At 52.2% G+C, this 19,991-nt stretch overlaps 1 protein-coding gene across 6 annotated transcripts in view; it reads right to left on the bottom strand.

Moving 5' to 3' along the window:
• The window catches only part of LDB3 (LIM domain binding 3), a 61,419-nt gene extending 41,949 nt beyond the window's left edge, over nt 1–19,470 (bottom strand). For 5 of the 6 annotated variants that reach the window (XM_080926531.1, XM_080926526.1, XM_080926528.1 and 2 more), the window contains exons 1-6: nt 17,774–17,845; nt 17,551–17,670; nt 8,405–8,556; nt 7,854–7,929; nt 2,412–2,434; nt 1,204–1,407 (exon numbers count right to left, since the gene is read on the bottom strand). In XM_080926531.1, the coding sequence (XP_080782657.1) occupies nt 1,204–1,407; nt 2,412–2,434; nt 7,854–7,929; nt 8,405–8,556; nt 17,551–17,643 (548 nt within the window). In that variant the 5' untranslated portion in view covers nt 17,644–17,670; nt 17,774–17,845. Of the gene's footprint in view, nt 1–1,203; nt 1,408–2,411; nt 2,435–7,853; nt 7,930–8,404; nt 8,557–17,550; nt 17,671–17,773; nt 17,846–19,424 lie in introns of those variants that run through there. The other variant, XM_080926527.1, reaches the window with a different exon arrangement.
• Between the last annotated feature and the right edge of the window lie 521 nt (nt 19,471–19,991).

Below are 19,991 nucleotides of genomic sequence, written 5' to 3'. Positions count from 1 at the left end.
CTAGTGGTCAATGGAAATAGTGCCTTTCTGCGCCGGCGTCAGGCACTCCTGAAGCTCTGGACAAACCTTATTCTCTGGTTTCCGCTTGTACACCATGACCACAAGGGTTTGTCCTTGTCCTGTAGGGGCTTCCTGGAACCTTATAGTATTTGATTTTATAGTTTCAGAAAAAAGCTTAGTGTGTCTTTAGTCTTTTTCTTCTGAGTTGTCGGGAATCTCTGATCCAGGGACGATTTGTTGCCTAGAGAGGTAAGCTCTACACTTTGACATTCCCAAGCAGAATAAAGAAATGACCTGCCCTCCCCACCTCTGTGCACTCCCTCTCTCTCTCTCTCTCTCTCTCTCTCTCACTCACTCACTCACTTGTGCGCTCTCTCCCTCCCTCTCTATTGTTCTCTGTGTGCGTGCGCACGAACGTACACCTGTGTGTTGACATACAAAAACAGATGACAGAGTCAGATAAAAACAAGACATGGTGACAGAGAGAAAGAGGCAGAGACAGAGAGGAGGTGAGAGATGTGCACACAAAGAAAGGAAGAGGCAAAGATGGAGACAGAAATGGGCCGAGGAGAAGATAGGAGGAAAAATGGCCCCGTTAATGCCTGTACCCGTTTCATCTGAATTTCTACCATGCTGTTCTCAAGCCACCCTCGAGTTCCTCCAACAAACTAGTAGACTCATCCCAGGAACCACGGGCATTTAAAATCCTACTGCCCTGAGGCAAGGCCTCCTGGGTCAAAGTGGAGAAGAAAAGTGCCCATCAGAAGGTTGACTGCAACAGCACCTGGGGTGGTTGTTGGCCTAAGGCCTCTTCCAATAAAAAAGCCCATCAAGTACTTGGATTGACGCTCATCACTGGAAGAACAAAGCGGGGTCCCCCCAAGTATGGCTTTACGTGTGAGAATTCCATGGGGTTTCCCACACTCCTTTAAAAGCACCGCAGAAGTCTCTAACCAGCCCCTCTCACTGAAGCTGGGGACGCAGTCTCACAAGCCCTTTGAGGAAATAGAACATTCTGCGTTTTGCCAGTTCTCCTACAACTGAACTCTGAAGAGAGAGGAGGCAACACATTCTGGAAGTCTCTAGTGAAGGCTGGACCACCCCCTCCAGTGGCCGAACCCAGGAGACTCAAGGCAATTGAGGAAAGCTGGTTCCGTGCGTGAGTAGCAGTCTCCATGGGTAGTGGGGTGGGAAGGCGCTTACCCACTGAAGTCACTGCCCTGGGCCTGGGCCTGCCCAGCGATGGCATCCATGATGGCGTCCTGTGAGTACATGCTGATTGGGGTGTTGTACTGAGCGTGGATAATGGTAGCCTTGCCTCCCAAGCCTTTCACTTCAATGGGCTTGTGGGTGGACAGGGCGGAGTCCTTCAGGACGTTGGGGTTGAAGCGTTCCTGGTAGTCGGCGCTGAGGAGGGTAGGCAGGAAGGGCGGGAAGGGAAGGAGGGGGAAAGAGGGCAACAAGTGACAGTTACGGGATGTGGAGAGAGATCTCCCAAAGCTGAGGTCTTGGCCCAAGTAGGTTAGCCATGAGGACTACCAGGAAAACTCTTGGAAGCCCCAAGACCCTTTCATGTCCACCTGAATCATCTTCTCCCAGCCCCCTTTAAGCTCCACTTCAGCCCAGACTCCCTCCTAGGGTCGGGGGGGGGGCATGGCGCCCACTTCCATCACACACAGCGCGATAGAGAAGCAGACACAACAGGGCTCAGGGGAATGGGACTTGGGAGGGGGACAAAAACTGGGCCACGTGACAGAAGAGGCAGCAGCACAAGCAGAAGTCCCAGAGGCCCAAAGGCGAACAGCAGTCACACTGGGCACACTCAGAGACTCGGAGACTCTGAGCCAAGATCCTCCAGGGAGGGGCTTATCCGGCCAGGCGCTCCTCTGTGGGCGGGGACTCCGTTCTTCCACATCTTTTAATGCGCATGCTTCTTCCTTGGAAGATGGTTCAGGCTGCCCAGGCCCCTCTAGTCCAGCATGCTGTAGCCTGTTAGTCTCTACTCATCTAGGGCTCTTCCCTTCGACAGATAGGTACATGCCCAAGCAGAGATAAAAACCAAGTGCAGTCCTTCTCAGGGAGCCCACTGGGACAGAGAGCTCTTCGGTGACGTGTCATGAGTCAATGACAGCGGGGCATCCCACGCCCCTGAATCAACCTAAAGCCTTAAGCTGCCAGAGCAGGAAATTGGGAGCACAATTGAGACCGTCACAGACACCCGTCCCTTGCAACAGCCTCCCTCTGTACGCCAGTAAACGCCGTTCAGGCTCATCTAGGGCACAATGCACCCGGACTCACACATGCGCATATGCACACATGCCGGCAGAAACACACCATCCACACCCAACAGGTGGCAGGTGCATGCTGGAATGGCACACGGGGACACACGCATGCTGTCCTTAGATACTAACTTGGCTGGAGAATTGGCTACCACCTGGAAGGAGAGAAAAAGCAAAGAAGGTACAGTGGTCAGAGTGGGATTCTACTAGGGAAGCTGGGATGTAGGGGACATCTTCAGACTGGACGTGAAGGAGGCAGGACTGGCAAAACCTCAGTCTTTGAGGAGGAAGAAGTGAAGAGGGAGAAAGCGCAGAACCAAGAAGCAGGGTCTCTAGAACCATCAGTTTGGGGGGGAGGTGCCAGGACTCCCTCTGTGGTAAGCCCCAGCACTCCAGTTCTGACAGGGGGAGGCAGAGCTCCTATCCAGGTTCATGGATCACTTGTGTCTGACCTGGCTGAAGACCCTGGAGAGAAAGCTGGGATAGAGAGACCGCTACTGAGGTTGCTTCAAGAAGGGCTGAGGCCCCAAGTTCTTGCTGGCTAGATTCCCCAAAGGAAAAGCTGCAACTTAGGACCCTGTTCACGGGGTGGGAGGCGCTAAGAGCTTGTTCCCTGAAGAAGCATCATAGTGTTGTGTGTACCGCAGGGTACATAGCCTCTCCCACAACGGACAGGCGGACTGTTTGCTCGATCCTCTGGGGAGCAGAGAGCAGTGGGTGGTGTATGTAGTCGGTCCCTAGCGACTGCTCCAAAGGTCTTGTGGGCCAGTGGTGAGGCTGGAGATGTTTCAGGCGTCAAGGTTTTCCTAGGAAAGCCCCCCGGGGCCACCAGGTACAGTCAGGACAGAGGGACACTGTGTCCTTACTCTGATAGGGCAATAGGAATATAAACTTCCTGGGGGATACATCATCCTGTGTGATGCTCCTTTAAATGCAGATTGCCCATGGTGACAGACCTTACCCTGCAGAGGGCGGGTGGGGAGGGTGGAGGGTGGACATTGTTTTCATATTCTTCTGCTTACCTAGATCTATCCACTATGGACTCTGGAAAGGGAGAACTTTAGCCCAGTGAGCCTGGCCCTGGTCACCCCACAACCAGGATCCCGGAAATCCAAGGACTTCCCACCCCAGGGAGCAGGGGGTGGAGGTCTGTATCTGCTCAGGCCCAGGTCTCCTACTGACTCAGAGCTGATAAAATTCCTTCTGTCCTCCTATGCTCAGAATAGCCACAAGTGGATCTATATTAGGAAAAGGCCAGCTTGGCTTTGCCATTTCTTCTCCATGTTTGGCCAGTGTGGACAGCTGCAGGGTCAGTTCTTGCCCTGAGGGCCCAGTGTCCCCTGCAGAGGGCAGTGTTGGTCTGATTGGGTAGAGATGCCTCTGCCCTAAGCTGGAGACAACTCCTTCTTTGGCACTAATTGCTCCCCCCACTCCCACCCCCCCCCCGCTAGATTCTTGCTCCTCCCCAAGGCATGGCTGCCTTAAGCACACACAGCTCAGAAAAGAGATAGTGTCCAGATCTCAGGAAGAGGCACCCAGGGGCCCTTGCTCTGTGAGGCCACTGAATGCTGCCTTTCAGGTGAGGAGTGGGGCCCGCAGCTTGCTTTGGCCCTCCTGTTCTTGCTCCCCACTGGTTCCCCTCTGCTTCTCTCCAGAGATCCAGTTGCCAAGAACCACACCACAAGCTTCTCAAAGAGTAAGGAAGGGGCTTCCTTTTGGAGCATGACAAGGCATAGGTCAATTTTTAACCATGCCTCTTCTCAAAGCTGTGAATCTGGGCAAGTTCTACCATCTGAACCTTATCCATAAGAAGGAAATGCAAGCACTGGAGAAGATGGCTCTGTGCAGCTGCTCTTCCGGAGGACCAGAGTTTGATTCCCAGCACCCACGTGGCAGCTCACAACCATTTGTAACTCCAGTTCTATGGGATCTGGCGCCCTCTTCTGGTGGTGTACAGATATACACGCAGACAAAACAACCCACAGACAAAAATAAAAAATCTAAAACAAAACAAAACAAAGAAACAAAACCAGAAGGAAGTGATATGTCTAGCATGCAGACAGGCTATCCCTTCCTGTCAGCACAGGATGTATGCAATAGATACACATGAAGAAATGCTGGCCCTGTTGCTGCCAAGCAGTTAGACATTTAGTAAAGCCGGGAGCCTCAGCCCAGCATAGGTTCCAGCTCTTTCTGCCTGCACTACCAGCATCAGCCCGTACTTTGAATGAAGCCCCAGCCTCACTTCCTCCCCTGGCCCACGGAGGGACACTGTTGGATCCTGCCCCCCTGACTGTCAAGTGAATTTTTTTACATTTGCAGGAAGCTTTCAGACAGCATCTGCACCAAAGAGCTTGGCACCTGGGAGTCCAGGGAGGAAGGGGTCGGGCTCCTGATTGCCTAGCTCCCCTATTTCATCTCAAATCAAGATAGAACCAGGCAGATCAAACTGTTAGTTCTGTTTGCCTCTTACAAGTTACATGATCTTGGGTCAATTGCATGTTATATCTGAGTTACTAAAATGAAGAAAATTAAGGCCTACGTCTGAAGTAACCGACAAATCCAGTTCCTATGAGGCTGGAGAGATGGCTTAGTACTGGCTGCTCTTTTAGAGGAGCTGGGATTTATTCCCAGCATCCACATAGCAGTTCACTACTGTCAGAAACTCCAGTTTTAGAGGATCAGCTGGTCTCTCAGATATAAAAGCAGGCCAAAAACTCATACACAAAAAGTAAACTACTAAAAAAAAGAGCCAGTTCCTAACTCAGAGGAAGATTTCAGCCACTGAGACGCTGCCATTACTGCAGAGGGGCTATCCAGGGGTCCTCGTTAACCAGAAGGCAACTTTCTTACCCGAGACAGGTCCAGAAGGGACCAGGAAGACCTACCCATCAGAGGCAGAAAAAGGAGGCCATCTTTATTCTGCTAGTCCTAGAATTTTCTGGCTCCTTGCTTGGGGGAACCGTGATGTGCCCCAGGCTGACTTTGCTCAGATTCCAGAAGGAGTTAGGGAAGCTGTGAAACCAGGAAGCTCTGGTCAAGTGGGCACAGAAGAGCAATGTGGCTGGGGCCGAGAGGATGGGGTGCCTGCGTTGATTCTTGGATATCAGCTGGGAGACTCTAGGCAGTGAGTACACAGACTGACTGATGTCTCTCTCTGAGACACTAGGCTACATTGCCTCAGCTCTGGTCTGTTAGCACACCCTTTTCATAGGGCAGGAGCAGAGTTACTATGAGACAAGAGGACAGAGGCCTGTCAGCTGATACATGCTCATACGGGGACCCCTCCCTTCTACCCTTCCACAGTGACCTGACTCCACGTGTTTTCACAGAGTCTTACTAGCTAGACTATGGGGACCCAGAGATGGCTTCTTGTTCTCCACACCCTTTCTCCTCAGAGTTCTGCTTCCTTGCAGTTCACCCTAGCCTGAGTCAGTCCCACAAACCTCCTCCCCGCATACCATTATCCAGTCTCTCCATTGGTTCGGCACCCCCTCCTCCAGGTAGCCTCCCTAGATTACTCTCATCCTTAAAGAACTTTCTTATCTCTAATTCCTCCCCTGGCCTTGTCTTAGAGACCCCAGAGATGTGGGGACTAGTCTGTCTCTTAGCACCTTAGTTCCCAAAAGCAGTGGGCAGTGTCACCTTTGGGACAGTGTTTGGCCTGGGGTGAAAATTTGGAAAGTTCAAGTCTCCTGCACACAGGCTTAGCTCAGCCGTTTGGCTGTAGCCGGACATCTGGGCCTCAGTTTAACCTTTTCTGAGCCTCAGTTTCTATTTCTGTGAAGAGCTGACATGTCTCTCCAGAGTGCTTGAACAAAGCAGTGGTATGCCTGACTGGCAGCAAATGTCAATAGGATCCCTGCTGGTGTCGCTTTAAACTGGCTGTGTCCTGTGGGTACAGAGCTGGTGTGGTACCCCCCTGACCATCTGACCAGGTTGTCATGGTGAGCACCGATGACCCAGGCGTCTCCATGCAGGACAGCGAGATGCCCTTTACATACCCTCCTAGGAGTCCAGCACCTGAGGCTCTCCCTCGGAGGCTCATCTGATACATTTGAGCCATCTCCCTCAGGGTATCTGCTGAGTACAGGCCAATGGGGTTGTTATATTGTCTCGGTTGGCTGGGGCCTGGCAGAACTTTGGGGCTGACTGAGCCCTGTGCCCCCTCTGAGCTGGTCTTAGCCACTGGGCTTCCCAGAGGAAGGACAGGCTCCGAGGCCTCCATGTGTGGGGTGCAGACAGAGGTCTGGGAGAAGGAGGAGCTAAAGGTGTCCCCGAACTCCAGGGTGCCTGGGGTGCCTGGGCTGGCCCTCGCCTCAGGGCTGGGGCTGGGAGTCGCCAGGCTGCCGTTCGTGTCCAGAGTAGGGTCCTGGCATAAGGCAGCGCCATGCAGGGGAGAGAGAAGACAGTGGTTAGAGGCCGCACATGGCTGTGCTTCTGTGTGAGTGCCTGGAGCCCACCACCCACAGCCTGCAGCCTGCTGGATGAAGCACTCAGATGGGGTACTGGAAAGGAGAGGAGGAGGGAAGCCTGTGGCTCCTGGTCTAAAGGCTGGCATCCATCTACACAGATTGCAAAGCCCCTCACAGAAAACCGAGCCTATCTCTGAGGGCCAAGAAGGAGGATGCGAGGCTCAGGGATGGTAAGGATACTACGCTTCTGTCTATTCCTCCCACGAACAACTTCCTCTTTGAATGGATGCTCCATGCGTACAGACAAACCTCACCTGGAGAAGACCTTTGCTAGCCAGGGCAGACTGACATTTAGGGTGGAGGTACCAAGGGGGACCCAAGGAAGCAGCTGGGCTATTTGGCCATCTAAGCCTACCTTTGCAATTTCCCCCAGCAGCCTTCTCTCCAGTTCTCCCAATCTATGACCCTCTGTGAGGCTCCTCTTCCCACCTCTCTTGCTGTCCAATCTCCCCAGTGGATAGACCGGATTCCGTCTACAGTTGTAGCGAGGGAGTGGGTGGAGGCGCCATGGGTTTAGGCTAGGCCCTTGGACCCACAGGGCTCAGCTGCTTAGTCTGGAAAGGACTCTGGACCTAGTGGTAAGATCTGGGTCCAGGATTTGGCTGCTCTTCCACTCCTGTGCCAGTCTCTAAGACTTAACTAGTCCTTCTAATGGGCACAGGGAGACTGTAGCTGGGAGGGATGGGTAGACACTTAGAAACTAGTATGGAGGAAACTCCCACCCCTCAGAGCCAGTTAGGTCTCTTGATACCTAGAGTGCCTCCTGGGATGGTTGACTCGAACTAGGGCCTCTTACAGCAACTCTAGTCTCAGTGTCTCCAAATACTAAGGGTCAGAGTCTTGCAGACAAACAACTGCTTCCTGCCTGGCTAGAATGCTGGCTCTCTTCTCAGCACACCTTTTCCCAAGCCGGTTTTCTCTTAGACCAGCTGCTGGTCCTGGAATCTTGGGCCCAGGTAGGCATACCTACAACTGCATGCATCATAGGGAGGGGGCTCAAACACATTCCACATGGGGCAGCAGTGGGAAGGACAGGCAGGCAAGGTTATGTTCCCGAGCCGCGACTGAGCGGACCCCACTACCAATGGCCAGCACCTACCTTCTGGTGAGGGATCACCGGCAGTGGGGACTGGATAGGGGGTGCTGCTGTGGAGATGGGAATAGGACGCTTGGACCTAGATAAACCAGAAACAGGACCCGGTGAGGACGTGTACACCAAAGCTCCTGGAGGTGACTGGGAACTGGAGAGTGAAGACACGGGGCCCAAGGCCCACCATTTACCCCATTCACTTGCTCCTGAGGGAAGCCCTGGGCTTGACCAGGAAAAGGAGTCATAACCCTGAAGGTTTATCCCCCTCAACGCCCCAGCATTCACAGGTTTCTTCTGCATGGGGTGAGGGTGGGGCTGCTTGAAGAAAGAGGAAGCTGGGCTCCCAGGCCCAGCCCCCCATATACCAGTGACGCCGTGGCCATGCTTTCTGCCTAAGCCACTGAGTCAATGGCAGCCTGAAAATGATCTCAGCCCATCCTGTCTATAGAATTCTGTAGCACAGGGGCTAGGCCCATGCAAATGCTGGAGATGGTCTCAATGTGTCCCTATCACATGCCCACAGCAACCCTGGGCCCCCTTCTCTGCGAGCTTTCACCTACTTCTGCAGAGTGAGGCTCAGGTTGTAGCTGGCCGACTTGATCTTGTTCTGGGCCTCCAGGTGGGTCATGGTGTCCGTGTTGACGCCATCAATGGCCACCACGAGGTCTCCTTGGCTGAGCTGGGACTGGGCTGCCTTGCTGCCCGGAGTGATCTGGTTAAACAAGCAGAGGAGGGGGTGGGGCGAGTCAGGGAAGCATCACCTGGACCTTCCAGTACGCACCTAGTGTGTCTTCTCTTTGTGATGGCCAGCACTGGCTGCTCACCAAGCTTGTTTCCTCTTCCTCACAGGGCTACCACTTCCTAGGACTTTTTGACAGCCAAAGGACCAGCTTTGGCCAGCGGAATACCAGTGAAAGTAACACACACTACCGCCGGGTCTTTTCCCAGCAACCAGAAGCCTGCACACCGCTTGTTGACTGACTAAACGCACAGGTTCCAGTGAAGGTCAGCCAAGATGTTTATTGGAAGGGCTCTGGATGCCAGACTTACTACCTGGAGCCGAGATAGTGTGCCAGGCTTCCTGAATAAGGAATAAATTCCCCACATTCTAGGCCATTGCTATTTGGAGGTTATATATTGCTGATTAACCTACTACCCTTGCACCCTGAAAACCCATAGAGTTCTTTCTTTCTTTCTTTCTTCCTTTCTTTCTTTCTTTCTTTCTTTTTTATTTGCTTTTATTTATATGAGTACACCGCAGCTGTCTTCAGCCACACACCAGAAGAGGGCATCAGATCCCGTTACAGATGGCTGTGAGCCACCATGTGGTTGCTGGGAATTGAACTCAGGACCTCTGGAAGAACGGTCAGTGCTCTTAACCGCTGAGCCATCTCTCCAGCCCCACAGAGTACTTTCTTGTCCCAGAAATGAGGGTGAGACTTAGCACTTCCTTGCCTCCAACGCATTGCCAGACCAAAGGGCAGGCTAAATGTACCCTCACAAAAGCATCCAAGCACACGAAGCTCCATGCAACCAGGGCAGGCACACAGAAAACTAAAGGAGCCATCAGCCATACTTGGGTGAGAACAAGGCAGGCTGTTAAGTGAGGTGGGCTTAGGGCTCTCTGGCTGCCTGCAAACGTCTGGAAGGCGAAGCATAAAGCTAGTTCCTAATTCCTGTACCCTACTGACATCTAAAACTATTTGTCTGGATGCTCCACCTTTGACTGCACACTGGAAACACTTCCTGGGATGCTTGGAAAGCCACGCCTCCAATTACTTGGGAGGCCATGGCTTACACTAAACTCTCAGTGACATCATACACGGTATCAAATTTTGCATGGCAGCTTTGATTACTCTGGTGACCCTACCTACAGTGATAGCCTCTGAGATGTGAAGGGCTAGTTAAATAGCTTAAGAGTAGTTCAATGGACCAACCATGGTGACATTAGCAGCCCTCCTCAGAGAGATAGTTAGTGAGATGTTACTAAGATGACTAGCATTAGCGTCTATCTATGACTTGCAGTGGAGTGTCTCAGTCCCTGATAATATCACACAGAAATGTTCACTATTTTTTTTCCAGTGCCAACACTTATTGAGGCAAGCAGGGTGGGACAATCTACAAGTGGCTGGTACTTACACATTAAAGTATTTTAGGAGCTGACTCTATGATATCATGTTGGAAGTCCCTCAGTGATACCACATGGAATGCCACACAGGCCTTACCATCAATGACATCACAGGAAAGAGGAGGCTCTAAACCCCCACCCCATATTAATAGCCCATATGGTTAGAGGGCATAGCTTTGCCTTTTGGTGTGATCTCTTGGCATGCCTGGTCACATCCTACCCCCCCTTCTGGCTATGATACTGGGAAAGACTAGCCATTAATGTTGACAGAAGCCAGATTTTGGCTAAGGTCTGGGGACCAGGCTAAGAGAGAGACCTGTGCCAAGCCTGTGTAGGGCCTCTGGTCAGGCTCTGGACTTGTAGACATGGATGTAACCTTCCTACCAGCTTTCTTAAAAGGGAATTATACATACATCAAGGTATCTTGAGGGCTGGAGAGATGGCTCAGTGGTTAAGAGCACTGATTGGTATTCCCAAAGTCCTGAGTTCAAATCCCAGCAACCAAATGGTGGCTCACACCCATCGGTAATGAGATTTGATGCCTTCTTTTGGTATGTCTGAAGGTAGCTACAGTGTACTTATATACAATGATAAATACATCTTTTATAAAAAAAGGTACCTTGCAGTCACTCTGATGAAATTATATTTTTGTAATTATATTACTGGTCACAGAAACACAGTGTGTACCATGTCAGTTACAAGACCAAAAGAGACCTCTCTTACCAACTGCCATTAACCAGCCTTTACAGTCCCAGATCTCCTCTTAAACACTGCCCACCCTGTGCCCAGAACAGTCCTCTTCTCGACCCCAAATCAGGCAAGGACAACAGAGAAAGCCTTGGTGGCCAAGAGCACACATCTGATTTGCAAAGCCCATAGGGGCATTGTCGGACGTCATTATCCCCCAGTCTGTCACCACAGGGAGCCCATGGTAACGAAAGCATGTCTTGAGTGCAGAGATGAAAAATAGTGACAGAGTCTGGGGAGATGACTCAGTTAAAGGTTCGCAGTACATGAACACTGAGTTTCAGCCTTAGCACACAGCTGAAAGGCAGGTGTAGGTGTGCACTTGCAAGCCCAGTTCTGGGAGGCAGAGACTGATAGGTTCCTAGGGCTTACTGGTCTACACACACACAAACACACACACACTAGTGACAGTGAAAGAGAAACAAGCCGCTTTCTCAGAGCTAAAGAGGCCTCTTGCTGCTATGCAGAAAATCCACCTGGTCTGCTTTTCTATGCAGGGCTGTGCTATCTGAGCAACTCATTGTAGTAACTTTTAAGCTGGACAAAAAAAAAAAAAAAAAAAAAAAAAAAAAAAAAACACCTGTAGGAGGAACATCGGTGACCACCTCTACATAAATGCAGCAGGGAGGGGCGCACAGCCACGAAGGCATCTCCTGCAGGAAGACCTAATTGGAGACTTCCTGAAAGACCAAGCATTGATGACACAGACAATGCCAGCCGATTGGGAGCTGCTGTTTAGAAAAGATGCTTTCTTGGGATCGATGTCACGTGGGTGGAGGCTATTAAAGGAGCTTGCTTGCCACCACGTCCTGACGAGCTTGCTGCGGCATTTCTCACCTGCTCCCCAAGTCTGGGTCATTGACTCCGTGCCTTCTCACCTCCAACCCCCAAGGGCAGGTAGGGTCCGGCATTGAGTAGGCCAGGGCACAAACAGCAAACACCTGGTTCTCATCATCAGCGTCTACCCATAACGTCCCCCTCCTCCACCCCACCACACAGCACTCCCACTGTTCGCCCTCCTTCGAGCCATCTTAGTTTAGAAGCACCTCAGAGGCAGATGGAAACACTAGCATCCACCCAGGGTAATGTTTCCAGGGTCTCTCTGTCCCAGCACACTGCCCGTGCTCTCCCACAGCTGGTTAGCCCTGTGGCCGGACATCCCAGGGAAAGTTATAGTAAAGCTGCCCTCTGGTATGTCACCCATAAAATGCTCTCCACAGCAGGCCATCCATACAGAAGGATAGCCCCAATGCTTCCACGTACACAGAAGGAATTGTTCCTTGCAGCAAATAGCTTGGGGTAGGGTAGAGGGAAGTGGCTACCAGTCTCACACAGGAGGGTGGGGCTACAAACCCAGAAGGGACACTGTTAGGCAGGATGGGAGTGTTCAGATCATGGTGACAGATCAAGGGCACCAGAATGACATCCAAGGGAGGCTGGGACCGATCAGCTAGTGCCAGGTTCAGGCTGTCAGGAATGCCATGTCTTTAGAGCTGCCTGGTGACAGATTTCTCTCCCTAGGACACTGCCAACTCATATTTACCCTTCCCTGTGCCTGGTGTTGTCTGATATCCTCAGGCGTGGACTGGGGTAATCCTTGCTCCAGGGGCCTGGTCAGTAGCCAGACATTCCAGAGGGGAGCCATCAAGCTGGATCCCCCTGTCCCTGGCGCCTCTGTCCCTCCATCTGTATCTGCCCATTAGGGCTCAGCTGGCCTGGCCTTTGGATACCCTAAGCAGGGCCCAATGTCCCTCAAGTAGGGGTGTGGTCCTCACAGAGGTCCTCTTTTCTGCTCAAGTGTCCTTAGAGAAGGCCAGGTAGAGGCAGAGACGCTAAAGACAGCCAAGGACCATAAGATCCCTTCCCTCCCAGAGGAGCAGCCTCAGCCGGCTGGGGGAGGGGACTGGCACTGTTGGACCACTGCCTGGAGGCCAGAGCTTGTGAGAAGTGCGGCTCATGCCTCTCTTCTCTAACTCTCTCCGTCCTCCCCTCTCTGTTGACTTTTCTCAGAAAAGTCTCAAAGTACATACTTTCTTGGAGATTCTTTCTTTCTTTTTTTAAACCCTTCTATCTCCTTTGGAGCATTTTAAACTCTCTTTGGATGAATGTTTTGTTTCTACCTAATTCTTCAATTGCCTCCAGCCAGCAATCACTTTCAACGTAGACCTGAACACAAAGGAAAGCCTAGAGGGACCTCAGTGGGCCAAGATCACTACACGGCCCATGTAACGGCAACAAGACCAGAAGGATCCTCTCTTACCAACTGCCATTAACAAGCCTGTGCCTTTCCAGATCTCTTCTTAAACACTGCCCACCCTGTGCTCACAACAGTCCTCTTCTAGACCCTTAATGTGTAAGCCAGACAGGGACAACAGAGAAAGCTGTGGTGGGCAAGAGGACACATCTGATTTGCAAGGTCCCATCCACTCTTTAGAGGTAACACAGGGGTAGCTGATAGCACGGTCACTGCCATGCTAAAGAGGGAAGCAGCGAAGGAAAGCATGCGGGTCAACTTGAGCCTGCTTTGGCTGAGACTTCACATGTTCCGGTGACCGTCCAGAGGTCCAGAGGGCAGGGAAAGGCCTTCCTCTCCGGCATGCTGTGAGGATTACATTGTTAAATGGGGCGTGGCACAGGATGATGCAGAACTGAGTAGGTTCTGGTACGAATCTAAGGGAGCAGCAATGCTGACCCCGCCTCCTCCTTAGAAGCTCCAGAGAAGGCAGTGGTAATACTGGGCGGGCGGGGGGGGGGGAAGAATGTATGTGGTGAGTATGACTGTACCCCAGGGTTCCATGAGAAACAAGATCCAGAGGCAACAGAGGATGGCCAGCCCCACTGACTCGTCTTCAGCCAGCCTACTGTTCCTAATAGGGTGTGGAAGAATAGCACAATTCTATCTAGGGTCCCAGGGAAACAAGGTGCTGTGCACTGGCTACTTGGAGGGTGCCTGGGGAGCGCCTGGGCTCTACAGAAGTTTTAGCATCCCTCCTCAAAAGCACACAGGACCTGCCTTCCTTCTCTGTGTGACTTCCCCAGTGTGGTGAGGCTGTGTCAAGCCAGGTAACAGGCCTAGAAAGAGTAGAACCTTCCCAGTTCCTTTGGTGAAGCTTGGAAGGGACTCCCCCTGGAGAACTGCATTTTAACTCTTTGGGATTAAATTACCACGTGCTAGACTGGCTCTCATCTCATCTGGTCTTCCTTGGGACTTTGCCCTAGTCCTTACCCTTTTTCTGGAAACTTCTTTCTCCCAGTGACCTCGACCTCTACTCCAACCCTGGTGTATAAATAAGCCAGGCTCTCCTAAACCTCGCCTTTCTTGTCCAAATGGCTATCATTTAACGTTTCTTCCTACTATGCTCCCAGAGTTGCCCTAAGAAATGACCACAGGCCTTGGCTCCTCCATACATCATCCCTCACACTCAGACACTTGGCCTTGGCACCTAAGTGTCTACACATACCAATGCTTGATGTGTGTGTGCGTGTATGTGTGTGTGTGTGTGTGTGTGTGTGTGTGTGTGTGTGTTTCTCCAGGTCCCAACATTGTTCCTCTCTGCTTCTTCAGCAAACCGACAGTGTTTTTGTCTGACTTGGCCCTGGAAAATCTTTTTCACACCTCCCAGGATGGTTCCTATGAGAGGAGAGCAGAAAGCTGGCTCTAGTAGAGAGGCAAATGGGAAGACTGGAGACAGGACTCTTCACAATTGGGCGATTGCCTTCTGTCCCTGGTGACTTTGTCCTCATTTCTGTTGTCCCCATAGTCTCCTGCCTCCCCATAGCAACTGCCTCCATTCCTATCTGCTCCTATAGCTGCCCTTGGCTTGTGTTCTTGTTCAGGAACCTACAAGGACCCCCCAGGACCTGGCAGGTCTGTGATCTGCTTTCTTCAGGGCCTTCAAGAGGTCAGAGGTAAGCATGAGTCACAGGATGGCCTGCCAAGGTGCATCTCTAAGAATGCAGTCTTGAGCTGTGACTGTTCCTTATCTTCTCCTGCTGGATCATTAGATACAAGGCTGCCTGACCTTCAGCAGGGCTATAAACAGCTTGGGCTGTCAGCGCTGAGAGGCGCTACCAAGAACAGCCCAAGGTGCTGTGCTCCAGGGGCCTGGGAATTCCTGGAATTGCCAGCACAGCTACCCCCAGAATAGTGTCGGACTGTTCTCGTTCCCTTCCCAAGGGTCCTCTGTTCTCAGTGTCACCACCGAAGCTGGGAGAGTTCACTAATACTGAAACTGAAATCGAAGGAGCGAGAGAGGCAGAAAGGCCTCTCTCTGGACTATGGCTCGGGCAAGCCTGACAGGTGGGATGGAGGTCAAGGCCTTCCAATAAGGACGCAGGCCTAACCCAGCCCACAGCCCCTTTGCACAGCAGCCTCATAGTCAGCCTCATTTCCACCGTTTCAAGTGTAGACAGTACTGTCCCATTTTGTAGGTGACACAACTGAGGCTGTGCTCCTCGGTGACACAGCAGAAAGATGTAGACTTGAACACTTGGCTTTCCCCTAGGGTGGAGAGTGCCAGTAGTCATGAAGGGGCAAAGCCCCTCACCTTGCCACAGAGGCAGGGGCCCTCGTGAGGGCCCGGGCCTGTTAATCTGCTCCCTGAGAATCAGCTAAGGTAGGGGAGAGGAGGGTGAGAGGGCAGCTCAGGTTGCAGGCCTCTGCACCTGTCCAGGATAAATAAAGACATTTGCTCTCCTCTCTAGTGTCCCTCCTAAACTCCATCTCTGCAGATTCTGAAGAGTAGACTCACTTGGGGGAGGGTCTCCTCAAGTTGATGCCATAGTACCTGTGTGGGGGGTCACGGTTAGGGTGGTGCCCAAGGTGCCACCAGAATGCAGGTGGCAAATACAAGAGGGACATAAGCCTGCTTTTGAGAGAAGCTAGCTTTCACCGGGGCCTGGTCTGACAAGCAAAGAACCAGGCATGAGTTAGGCCAGGCCGGTTATCTCTCACAATCCCCATGTCTCCACCCAGGGAGCAGGAAGGTGAGCAGGATCCTGGCCTGCATCTCTGTGTGTAGACTGTGTCTCGTACAGAAGGGGCTTGTGAACCTCAGCAGCAAATGCCACACAGGCCTGGTGTTCACGGCGTCTGCCTTGCCGTCAGCAATGGGCCTTGGATGCCCAAGCCCGGGCTGCCAAAGCCCACTGTGTCTGCGGCCCACTAGATGTATTTTTCAGGAGACATCAAAACCTGAACATCATAGTTTAGTCTGCCATGCTACAGGAGATCTGAGGTCCCCCAGTGCCCTGGCTTCTATTTTTAAAAGTCTCCCTAGCATTAGCTTCCAGCACACCCCAACACACCCCCTCTTTGAATGAGGACATTCCTCCTGCTGTCTAGCTTAAAGCCTCCGTGCAGCCATTTAAGCCCTGGCCATCCGGGGCCAGGTGGTGCATAGGTCCAGAGTGAGGTCATTGACTTTCCTGGGCGCTGCTGATCCTGGTGATGAATCTGTTCCCATAAGATGGAGCAGCAAGCCTGGGACATGGTGGGCTTTGAGGACTGTGGGCTCAGCCCTAGGTATAAGAAGCCAGAGGGCACAAGAGGATGCTGGGAGAGGTCCTATCTTATACAGGGAGGAGCCCTATACTACAAGAGTGGGGACTGTGCAGAATCTGGATTGGGGGTGTCCACTGGACTCACATGTCCACATGTCATCACATCATCAAGCAAGACAGACATGATTTAGGGACATGATTTAGGGTTTTCAGGGCAGTATGTCTAGAGGGCAGAGGCTTCAGGTCTGAAGCAGAGAGGTGAAAGACAACGTCCTTCCACAAAGACCGTTCAAAGTGCCCAGCTTAACAGTGATGAGGACCGAGACTACATCAGGGTTTCAGGCCGTCCATCTGTCAAGCACTTTCCAGAATTTCCCCACTACCACTCAGTGCTAGCCCTAGGTTCAAGGCAAGCCTCTGCTGCTGTATGGGAGAAACGGCAATCCAGTTATATCTGGTTCCACCCTCTAACTCCAGAGTGACATCCTGGAGTCTAACTCCGTCTTAAGCCCAGATCAGTCCTGCCCGGGGCTCAGCCACCAAGCAGGTTATACTAGTTCCCAGTATACCTCTCAGGCCCCTAAGCCATGGGGCCTTCTGCCCCAGGTCTGCCAGGATTTGTAGGGTGCCTTTATCTAACAAAAACTGAGCAGCTAGCACCAGGCTATGTATGGCCTAGGTGCTGGGACTATAGCAGTAATTAAAGCCCCTTTTCTCTTCCATTCTGTCTACTTTTTGGCCTCTCTGGGCCTCCATCTCTTTAACTCACATGAGTTGTCTCTACAAACTCTGACGTTTAGTGCCATTTCCACTGGACAGTGTGGTTTCTCACCTGGACTTATTCATGACAGCAGGTCAGCAAGGACAACACGCAAGGTCCATCTACCTGCCTGGTGCCTTCCTTATGATAGATACGTTCTTTCCTAAGCAGCTGCCTGCTTCTAGGGAGGGATTCCAAGCTTGGGAAATACCCCAAGCCTACCATGCTGGGAAAGGACTTAGGAAAGCCCTGTGCTCTCTACCCACAAGCCTACTGACTGCAAACTCAGCATTTCCCTGTCAGCTCAAAATGCCAGCTATTTGCCTGTGACATCCTGCTTAGACAGACAAAGTCCAGGGACCAAACCAGGATGAGCAAATTCATCTGTGGCTAAGAATAAGAAACCATTCCAGTCCTGGACTACAGACCAGGAATAAGGCAGACTCGGCTCTCCAAGAGCCCTGGGGAAGACAGACAGATAGACTGACAGACAGATGGGCATGAGCATTCCCTCTTCCAAGAATGCCACACCCCTTTGGGGAATGAGGCTGTGGGCAGTGTGCACTTACCCGGGAGATAGTGAGGGGCATGTTGAAGTCCTTGCCTCCCTGCAGACGGAAGCCCCAGGGCCCAGGCCCGGTCAGAGTCACACTGTAAGACATACTGGTGCTGACAGCAGTTGACTCTCTCTGCAGACAAATAGTACGAAGAAAGGTGAGAGGATCCTTATGCAGCCTGTCTTTCTAGCCCCTATCTCTGCTCCTGGCCCCGGACCCCAACCCCTGGCCTTGCCTGTTGTGTTCCTTGCTGCCTGGCCAGGCTGTGCAGAGCTCCTGGGAGGCTCCTAAGAATAGCTGGGAGTGAATGCCATCGACACTGATATCTGCCCTTGCTGCGCCCATAAATGGACTGTAACCCTACACTGGGCCCGCCTGCCCGTGGCCTCCCAGCCGGTCCACCATGACTCACGCGGCTAATATAGTCCCTGGGGAGGGGTGTCAGGCACCCCTAACACCCATCCCCAAGGGGCAAGCATGGAAGACTGGCCTCCCTTGTGCCCTTTGCAGAGCCCATGTTCTGTTGTAGTCAGTGGGTCCACTCTGGGTAGGGGTTTTGTTACTCTGTTGTCCCTGGTTGTCCCTGAGTTGGCACCTTACTCATTATGGGGCCCCATTAGGGCCTTGGACTTAGCTTAGTCTCCAATGGGTCTGAAAAAAAAAAACATGCTTTGCTTCAGAAGAGTACTGATTGGTTCCTGGGTCACTTTTATGGGTCTAGACATAAAAATGACCATGTAATGGCAGGGCTTTGAACATAGCTATGTTCAGAAAAGGACTCTATTCGCCGTCCTAAGAGGCTGGCACCTTGAATTATAAACGACCAAGTCTCAGAGAAGTTAAATATATTCTCTATGGGCCCACAGGGAATGGACTCAGGTCCCACAGGAGCCTGAGCTCATTCCAATGGGACTCCTGTCCGATAATGGGCTTCTAGTGGCTACAATATCATCCAAAGGTCTGGCCTGAAGTAGGGGTGCTGAATGACCCCCAGGACAAAAGTCTTAGGCTGAGTGTGGGGTTGTCCCACCCCTCTAGACCCTCTGGGGCCCAGGCAGTTATTCCTGGCTCTCCTGTCTCATTTGTGCCCTGGAAAACTTGACAGTAGCATGGAAAGCCACAGCTGCCAGGACTGCACGCCAGGCTACGTGCCCTTTGCGCAGGAATGACGGGAAGGGAGAAGTGCCACTTGTGCCATTTGTCCAACTGCGAGGACACAGAGCTAGAAGGGGCAGGGAAGGGAAGCATGTGTGGCATGCTCTGTCCATAGCCCAGAGACAGTGTGCTCTGGGTGCGGGGCCTTGGCCCTTGGGACTTCAGCCAGCATGATGCTTGGGTTGAGATGCCCCCTCGAAGCCTGCCTGCCCTCCCATAAGAGAGACCTCGGGTCTCATGTGCTCTGGTTCCCCTGCTCGGGGAAACTGAGGTTCAGGGAAGATGGGGTGGCTTCTAGTTGGCCCTCTCGAAGACAGTAAGCTGGAAAGCTCAGTACAGGCCTGTGTGAGTGATCTCCTAGCTGCCAGAACTCGGCTCTCAGACCCCAAGTCTGCCATACATAGGGTGCAGGGTGAGAGTGGTGATTTACAGGGTCCCTTAGTAATTTGCCTAAGGTCACAAAGAAAAAAGCAAGTGGAAGCAGCAGGGTGGGATGGGGGTTGGACTCTTCTTTGTTCCTGTACCATACAGCTCCGCCTTCATGGACTAGAGGCCAGCACCTCCCCACCCCTCTTCCATCCCATCCTCTGTACCAGCCCATTTATCCCAAACTCTATCCTTGTTCCCCAGGGCTATCTGTCATTCCCAGCTGGACATGTGTCATGTCCAGCCACACAGCATAACCAGAAAGAAAGGGCTGACCCGAGCCTGGAGCCCCAGCAATGCTGTACCTGGAGCCGAAGGCTCTTTCTCTGGTCTCTGGCACTGCCTGACGACTTCTGGCTAAGGGAGGGGTGCTAGGGAGATGCTCTTAAAGGGGAAGGCCAACCTCCCTCCGCCTCCCCTGGGAGATCCAAAGCCAGTTGGAGAGCAGCTTGTACACTCGGGCTGGGTCGAGCTCCGCACGTCACTGGGGAGGGGCAGATGGGCCCTGCTGGCCTTTGTTCCTCTATTTTGCTCCCATATAGTTTGAGATAGGTTTTCGGGAATGGGAGTTAAAGCTGGAAATCTAGGGGACAGAGTTAAGAAACTGCTGGAGGCATGAAGACCAGGCCCTGTTCTCTTCACCGAAGCACTAGGAGACATGTTTATCACTAGAGACACCATTTTGCTTTGGTTTTTAATTTTCCTGTGCTTTGTCAGATCCATATCTGGAAGGAACTGTAGACGACTAACATGAAACAAACAGCAGGAGCAGGGTGTGCACACGTGTGCTTGGTGTGCATGCAAATGGGTACCTATATGCTGTCAGTGCCCATGTACGTGGGAGTGTGGGCCACAGTGTGAATGCTAGGGGG

Source organism: Micromys minutus (assembly GCF_963924665.1).
Source record: "Micromys minutus genome assembly, chromosome: 12".
Taxonomy (NCBI): domain Eukaryota; kingdom Metazoa; phylum Chordata; class Mammalia; order Rodentia; family Muridae; genus Micromys; species Micromys minutus.
The sequence above is the reverse complement of the archived record's forward strand: the minus strand, read 5'-3'. Positions and strand labels throughout refer to the sequence as shown.